General features: G+C 42.6%; 1 protein-coding gene across 1 annotated transcript in view; it reads right to left on the bottom strand.

Moving 5' to 3' along the window:
• Positions 1-4,660: 4,660 nt before the first annotated feature.
• Positions 4,661-9,093, bottom strand: part of rin3 (Ras and Rab interactor 3) — a 34,651-nt gene continuing 30,218 nt past the window's right edge. Inside the window, exons 13-14 of the mRNA XM_020501517.2 lie at positions 8,193-8,326; positions 4,661-7,558 (exon numbers count right to left, since the gene is read on the bottom strand). Of these exons, the coding sequence (XP_020357106.2) occupies positions 7,234-7,558; positions 8,193-8,326 (459 nt within the window). The 3' untranslated portion in view covers positions 4,661-7,233. The remainder of the gene's footprint in view (positions 7,559-8,192; positions 8,327-9,093) is intronic.

Below are 9,093 nucleotides of genomic sequence, written 5' to 3'. Positions count from 1 at the left end.
TCTGAGTTTCCACCCCTCGTTAATCCCCCCTCTCGTAACAGAGGGGTAGTGTGCTAATATAGCACTGTGCCATGCCAGGGGATGGTTTGTGTGGAAGATAAGGTTGCTGATGTTCCCATTTTTGTAATAGTCAGCAAAAAGTGTCTCTTGATTTTCCATAAGGAGCTTCATTTTGTAATCTTTTCTTGCCTTTTCATTCTTTACATGCAGAGGGTACTGTATTTTAATTACCTCTGAACAGCGGGAGGGAGCTTCTAAGGCCTCTCCATTTGGTTGGGGTAGACTGTGTGACTCTCCTGCCATTGTTGGGCTAATGAGCTTTGACACCTCTCACTTGACACGTCAGTGCTATTTGAAGCTGTATCAAGCTTGGCAGAATTATGTTAGAATTAGAGTTAGAAATCCTTATAAGGTAATGTTGTGTATTTTTCTTCTTGGCTTTTGGAGAAAAAAAATATATAGTTTCAGACTAAGCATTACTCACTCAGTTCCAGGTTGGATGGTGTTTTCAGGTTTCTGTTGTTTTCCAGAGAATTTGCTGTATAGAGAAACAAATCTTGGTAGTTGTGAACCTTCCAGGTGATTCCGTAATTCCGTCCAAAATCAGGTTGTAGGTTTTAAGTTTTGATTTGAAGTAGGGATTATGTTGTAGAGGGTAGAATCCAGTATGTGTTCCTGACAAAAAATCTAAGTTTATCTAACTCCTAATCTATCTTTTTTAAAGAAAATGCTGAAAAAAGCAGGAGCTCATCTGATTGTGACTTCCTCTCTGCTCTGTTCCTCTCTCTCTCTAGCCATCTCTACCTCTCGCCATCTCTCCCTCTAGCCATCTCTCTCTCTCGCCATCTCTACCTCTCACCATCTCTCTCTCTAGCCATCTCTACCTCTCACCATCTCTACCTCTAGCCATCTCTCTCTCTCGCCATCTCTACCTCTAGCCATCTCTCTCTCTCGCCATCTCTCCCTCTAGCCATCTCTCTCTCTCGCCATCTCTACCTCTCACCATCTCTCCCTCTAGCCATCTCTCTCTCTCGCCATCTCTACCTCTCACCATCTCTCCCTCTAGCCATCTCTCTCTCTCGCCATCTCTACCTCTCACCATCTCTCCCTCTAGCCATCTCTCTCTCTCGCCATCTCTACCTCTCGCCATCTCTCCCTCTAGCCATCTCTCTCTCTCGCCATCTCTACCTCTCACCATCTCTCCCTCTAGCCATCTCTCTCTCTAGCCATCTCTACCTCTCGCCATCTCTCACTCTAGCCATCTCTCTCTCTAGCCATCTCTACCTCTCACCATCTCTCCCTCTAGCCATCTCTCCCTCTAGCCATCTCTCCCTTTAGCCATCTCCCCCTCTAGCCATCTCTCCCTCTCACCATCTCTCCCTCTAGCCATCTCTCCCTCTAGCCATCTCTCCCTTTAGCCATCTCCCCCTCTAGCCATCTCTCCCTCTAGCCATCTCTCCCTCTCGCCATCTCCCTATCTTCATCTCTCCCTCTAGCCATCTCTCCCTCTAGCCATCTCTCCCTCTAGCCATCTCCCTATCTTCATCTCTCCCTCTCGCCGTCTGACAGACAAACAGCACACCCCCTCATTTCTTTGTAGCCCAAAAACATCACAAACAGAAAGAAAGAAATCACACATACACTCACCAACACAAATAACATGCTATCTCCTGATCCTGTCTCCTTTAGTAACTCAACATTTCACATCATTCAGATATTTTTTCTTAAACTAGGGATTTTGTGAAAATATATTCATTTTTTTTCATTGGTAGAGACGGGGGGGGGGGGGGGGGGGTACAGGTACACGACACAAACTCATACAATCTCATACTCAGTTCATATTTTCCTGCTGGCTGCCACTCAAAAATAAAACAACATAAAAACAGGAAATATAAAGGCCATGAACACAACCAGTCATGATGTTTTCATCTGATTGTCAATCAAACAACTTGAAAAAACAGTTGACCTTCGCATGTTCATCCAAAATAATTCTAGCAACCTAACAGAGAACTGTGTACCCGCCAACTTTCCTTCAAATTAAATCAAATACTGGTAATGACGGCGCCGGAGGGGAGGGCGTTTTTTCACCTTGTTCGTAAATTGTTTTGTACATAATGTTGCTGCTACGGTCTCTTATGACTAAGAGCTTCTGGACATCAGAAATGTGATTACTCACCTCAAATTAGGGTGGTGCGGGGTGAACAGGCAGTGGCTCGGGTGGTTGTTGTCCTTGATCATCTTTTTGGCCTTCCTGTGACATCAGGTGCTGTAGGTGTCCAGGGGGGCAGGTAGTTTGCCCCTGGTGATATGTTGTGCAAACCGCACCACCCTCTTGAGAGCCCTGCGGTTGTGTGTGGTGCAATTGCCGTACCAGGTGGTGATACAGCCCAACAGGATGCTCTCAATTGTGCATCTGTAAAAGTTTGTGAGGGTTATTGGTGACAAGCCAAATGTCTTCAACCTCATGAGGTTGTGCGCCTTCTTCACCACACTGTCTGTGTGGGTGGACCATTTCAGTTTGCCAGTGATATGTACACCGAGGAACTTAAAACTTCTCCACTGCTGTCCCGTCGATGTGGATGGGAGGGTGCTCCCTCTGTTGTTTCCTGGGGGCTGAGCACACATCCTTGTGGGGCCCCAGTGTTGAGGATCAGTTAAGTGGAGATGTTGTTCCCTATCCTCACCGCCTGGGAGCGGCCCGTCTGGAAGTCCAGGACCCAATTGCACAGGGCAGGGTCAAGACCCAGTGCCTCAAGCTTAATTACAAGCTTGGAGGATACTCTGGTGTTGAATGCTGAGCTATAGTCAATGAATAGCATTCTTACATAGGTATTCCTCTTGTCCAGATAGGATAGGGCAGTGTGCAGTGTGATGGCGATTGCGTCATCTGTGGACCTATTGGGGCAGTAAGCAAATTGAAGTGGGTCTAGGATGACAGGTAAGGTGGAGGTGATATGATCCTTGACTAGCCTGTCAAGCACATTCTGTTTTGCGCGAATGCTGCCATCTATCCACGGTTTCTGGTTAGGGAAGGTTTTAATAGTCACAGTGGGTACAACATCTCTTATACACTTCTTGATGAAATCAGTAACCGTCTCAGTGTACACCTCAATATTATTCTCGGAAACTACCCGGAACATATCCCAGTCCGTGTAAAAAAAAACAATCTTGAAGCGTGGATTCCAATTGGTCAGTTGAATAGTCCTTAGCACAGGTACTTCCTGTTTGAGTTTCTGACTATAGGAAGGGTGGAGCAAAATGGAGTCATGGTCAGATTTGCCAAAAGGAGGGTGGGGAAGGGCTTTGTATGCATGAAGTTGGAATAACAATGGTTGAGTGTTTTTCCAGCGCAAGTACTACAGTCGATATGCTTCTAGAATTTTGGTAGCCTTTTCCTCAAATTTTCTTTGTTAAAATTGCCAGCTACAATAAATGCAGCCTCAGGATATACGGTTTACAGTTTGTATAAAGTCTAGTGAAGTTCCTTGAGGGCCGTCGTGGTATGAGTTTGAGGGGGGATATATGGGGCTGTGACAATAACTGAAGAGAATTATCTTGGGAGATAATATGGTTGGCATTTGATTGTGAGGTATTCTAGGTCAAGTGAACAAAGGGACTTGAGTTTCTGTATGTTATCACAATCACACCAACAGTAGTTAATAATGAAACATGCACCACCACCTTTCTTCCCTTCATTATTCCTGTCTGTATGATGTACTGAGAACCCAGCTGGCTGTATGGACAGGGACAGTATATCTGGAGAGAACCATTATTCCATGAAGCAGAGTATGGTACAGTCCCTGATGTCTCTCTGAAAGGAGATCCTCGCCCTGAGCTCATCTACTTTATTGTCCAGAGACTGAACATTACTCTGAAGTGGTGGATGGTGTGCCCGCCTCCTGAGTCAGATTAGAAGTCCACTCCGAATACCTCTTCTCTGCCGGCGGTGACTTGGAGAAGCCTCTGGGATAAGTTCATTTGTCCTGGGGTGTACGGACAAAGGATCCAATTGGGGAAAGTTGTATTCCTGGTCGTAATGCTGGTGAGTTATCTCCGCTCTGATATCCAAAAGTTATTTCCAGCTGTATGTAATAGCACAACAACAGCAAAAATGTCTTGGGCTAATAATGTAAGAAATACAAGCAGAGGTTCCTGGTCTGTAGGCACCGTCTTACAATTAGCAAGTGGCTGAAACTATCTCACCAGAGAAAGAATCCAAGAGAGCGAAATAGCGCCTCTCTGTCTTACTATACACTCAGTAGGTATACCCATCTAGTACCGGTCAGACCAGTAGTTGTTGTGTTATGCATTTGTTTTATTTAATGATTTTATTATTTAATTCCAAGTCATAATCTCATCTCTGCTGTCTGACAAAAACAATATTTTGTAGTTCTTCAAAGTAAATAAGGCATACTTTTATGATTGTTGCATACCAACTATAAACCCCTTTGATCATGTATTTTTCGGTAGAGATACCTAGCTAAGCAACATTTGCTCTCTATATCCCCTCATGATCACGCATTATCTCTTCCGTAGCAGCCTAAAAGAAAGACAGACCGGACAGGTAGATCAGCAATGGATTATGGTCATTGTAGTTAATTACCACGTTTTATTCGCTAAACCATGTAGAATACGTGTAATAATGGAGTGAGTCGGGGGAAGCAGGTGCAGGTGAAATGTTTAATAAAACAACAAAACCATGAACGAGACAATTCCATGTAGCTACACACCGGTACAGAAGAATAACACCAACTGGTGAATGAACACAAGAGAGTGACATATAAAGGGGAGGAAATTATGAAGGTAATGAAGTCCAGGTGTGAGTCATAATGATTAACAGGTGTGCGTAATGATGAATCCCAGGACCGTTGGTCGGCGACATCGTATGCCGGAAGGGAGGAGCAGGAGAAGATGTGACAATACTGGCCTGTTGGAAACTACAACTCCCTACTACATCGCAGAGTTCAGGTTGGATCTGATTTATCTCTAGAGAAACTGTGCATTGAGCTCACAGAATAAAAAACAAACAAATTCAAATAATTGAACCGATGTCGGTCAATTAGTTGTTCAAAAGCCGTAAAATAATTGAAATGTTGGTTAAATAGCTCAGCACTAATGCAAATGTAAGGTTTGAAATTATGATGTTTTAGTCAAATATTAGATATGTTTGGGCTTCTTGCGGTCAATTAGCAGTGTACAAATTATTTTTTATTATGTTCTGGCCCCAACCATCGCCCAAGAAAAACAAAAAGTTCTGTCCGCAGCTTAATCTAGTTGATGATCCCTGGTTTAAGGGATATATTAGTGAAGAATTGGTCTTCCAGGGCAGTATGTATTTCTGTACTCAGCACTCAGCCAGGGCACAGAAGAATCATTTCTAAACAAACAGGATGGGGCAAAATGCTAGTGCCTGGAAATACAATTTAAACTTGGGTCCTCCTACGTCTTTCCCTCTTTGCAAGTTTGTAAATTTTGCCATAACTTGCCATATACTAAACATTTCATAACCTCACTATGAACTGTATCCCAATATCCAGAAGGGGGAGTCATGGGAAGCATTGAACTATAGAAATTCAGCCGTGGCAATATATTCACTTTGACAATAGATATTCTGCTGGTTAAAGCGACTGGGATATTATTTCATCTACTGAGACAGATTGAATTGATTTTAGAGTTCTGTTAAAGTTCTGGCAATGGTTGTAACAAAGAAAGGAAATATATTTACTCCCAAATATTTAAAATGAGAAATATTGGAATTTATGAAATGATAAAAAAAAACATGTTTTACTGGGTTTCATCTCTTGATACATCCACATAAACCATTTCACATTTCACCTTTTAAAAACAAAACAATCAACTCATCAATCTGAAAAAAAGTATCAAAGCCATAATGCTATATAATGTAATGACAGTATAATATTGCTGTACACCATCAGTGCCTGGTAGACTTGGATTTGAACTTAAAATGAATGGCATTGTAGCAGAACCCCTCTAGAATGAGACTTCAAAGGTTCTTACAGGACACCAATGGAATGTGGCCACAGCACAGCTACAAGAGTATACAAACCAGCACAGCAAAAATGGATTTACAGTACAGAGAGTCGCAGAGTCTTTCTTGAGCACATAAACCCAGTGACATAATTATTGGCAAGGATATTGTCATGCTAAATTCGATTAACAAAACCAATGAACAGCTGATTGTCAATCTGAACTGTGGCAGAAACAAATCTGTTAAATATGAAAATGAACACCGTCTGGACAGGATACATGGACTGTGTCCTAAATAACACCCTATTCCCTACATAGTGCATTACTTTTGACCAGACTATGGGCCCTGGTCAAAAGTAGTGCACTACAAAGGGAATAATGTGCCATTTGGGATGCAGGCAGAGACTCCTTATCCGGATCCATTACAGTTTAATTATACAGCCTATTGTGCCCTTTCAAACTAGAGGAGGACGATATCCTCTTTATCTCTGTAGCTTTGGCCAACTTTGCAGAAAGAGGAGGCAGGACTCACAGCGCTAGTTCTCATAGAAGTAATATAAAAGCTGAAGTGATCTTGTGTGGATCCCCTGTATGATATTCAAAGTCTGAAGTATGAACCAGTCTGACATGAGTTGACGGTGGTAGGTCTTCTTCACTGAGCAATATGACTTACAATAGAAGCCATACAGATGTACTCTCTTAATTTGATCACTCTGTTGTTCCTGCACAGCAGGAAATGCAAACTTGTAGTGTATTCAATGTTTTTCAAAGGCTTCTAAAGTTCGTAATTTCCACTAAACATTTTAGACTTGATTTTCCCTAATGAAAAGTGTGTCACTTTTCTACAAAAATATCCATTAATTATAATACACATAATAATTCACATTTCCTGTTGCTGCAGGATTATTGTCCTGCTGTGAGACACAGATCAAATTAAGATAGAGCACATCTGTATGGAAGCTAAAGTAAACTTGAGTCTCCTGTTGTGTGATTTGATATTTAGACCTGAAGATCAAGGTGAGGAGACGATGGAGGTTCTCTTCTTTCAGAATGTATCCATGTTGTCAAGGGCAGACCTAAACATTGTCTATGTGGTTGTGTATAAGGCAAAAACCAATATCTCATTTAAAATGGCTATAATGATTGAGGCAGCAGCCATTGTATTCACTTGAGCAGCTCCTTGATCCTTTGTCCCACACATGCATGTACGCACGCACACTCCAACGCACCCGCACACTGATCTCATCATATCTCGATCAGACTCTCCTCCTTCTCAGGCTCTGGCTCGGCTGTGGGAGCTGGCTCCTTGCTCTCCACCTTCTGTCCTTCTGCCTCCTGTCCTTCTGCCTCCTGTCCTTCTGCCTCCTGGGATTCTGCCTCCTGGGATTCTGCCTCCTGGGATTCTGCCTCCTGGGATTCTGCCTCCTGTCCTTCTGACTCTGTCCTTCCAGGCCGGTAGACAAAGCAGTACTCCTTGAGGGGCTGACTGTGGTGGAGACTGGACTTGATGGGGAGGGGGAACTCCTCAGGGGCCAGGAGTTGGTGGTGGCCCTCCACCAGCACACTCAGGCTGTAAAATAGAATAGAATGGAATAGAACAGAATAGAATAGAACAGAACATAACAGAATAAAACATAATAGAATAGAATAGAACAGAACAGAATACAGCATAATATGATAGAACAGAATAGAACAGAATAGAATAGAGCAATAGAACAGAATAGAACAGTAATCAACAGAATAGAACAGAACAGAACATAATATAATGGAATAGAACACAACACAATACAATAGAATAGAGCAATATAACAGAATAGAACAGTAATCAACAGAATAGAACAGAACAGAACATAATATAATGGAATAGAATAGAACACAATACAACAGAATAGAATACAACAGAATATAACAGAATACAACAGAATATAATAGAACAGAATAAAATAGAATACAACAGAATAGAATACAACAGAATATAACAGAACAAAATAGAATAGAATGTAATATAACAGAATATAATGGAATACATTAGAACACAATAGAATAGAATGCAATAAATACTTTATTTTCATTTTGTGAGACAGGGTCAGCATAAACATATTGGCATGCACAGGATCAGCCACGGAGCAACGCCCCTGGATGGAGAGAGCCGTTTTGGAGTGGTTAAGTGCCTTATTCAAGGGCACAACGGCAGGAGATTGTACCTGTAGGACTCTGGCTCTGCCACCTCAAACTTGTCAGCACACTGGGCACACAGGTCCTGGGCTGTGGTGTTGGGGCGGACCCTCAGGGTCTTAGTGTTGCACCCCGCCTCCAGGAATGACACGTTGATGAAGTCCTACAACGGGACAACGCAGAAAGTGGACATGAAATATCATATGACAATTTGTTTTATTGTCAACATAATGACAATACAATTTCAAAGAATACTGATATAGTCATAATGATCAAATATCAAAATACTGCAGTAACATTTAATATTCTATTACTCTGAGTTCAGCCTGACTGGACTACTGGGCCTAGTTCACGGGGTCTCCTTTCTAACCCTAACCCTATCCCTAACCCTATCCCTAACCCTAACCATAGCTCTAGCTATATCCCTAACACTAACCCTAACCCTAACCCCAGCTCTAGCTATATCCTTAACCCTAACCTTAACCCTAACCCCAGCTCTAGCTATATCCCTAACCCTAACCCCAGCTCTAGCTAAATTCCTAACCTATCCCTAACCCCAGCTCTAGCTATATCCCTAACCTTAACCCTAACCCCAGCTCTAGCTCTAGCTATATCCCTAATCCTAACCCCAGCTCTAGCTATATCCCTAACCTAACCCTAACCCTAACCCCAGCTCTAGCTATATCCCTAACCTAACCCTAACCCTAGCTCTAGCTATATCCCTAACCCTAACCCTAGCTCTAGCTATATCCCTAACCCTAACCCTAGCTCTAGCTATATCTCTAACCCTAACCCTATCCCTATTCCTATCCCTATCCCTAACCTAACCCTAACCCCAGCTCTAGCTATATCACTAACCTAACCCTAACCCTAGCTCTAGCTATATCCCTAACCCTAACCCTAGCTCTAGCTATATCCCTAACCCTAACC

This window comes from Oncorhynchus kisutch, linkage group LG14, assembly GCF_002021735.2.
Source record: "Oncorhynchus kisutch isolate 150728-3 linkage group LG14, Okis_V2, whole genome shotgun sequence".
In the NCBI taxonomy this organism is placed as follows: domain Eukaryota; kingdom Metazoa; phylum Chordata; class Actinopteri; order Salmoniformes; family Salmonidae; genus Oncorhynchus; species Oncorhynchus kisutch.
This window is presented reverse-complemented; position numbering and strand designations above follow the sequence as displayed.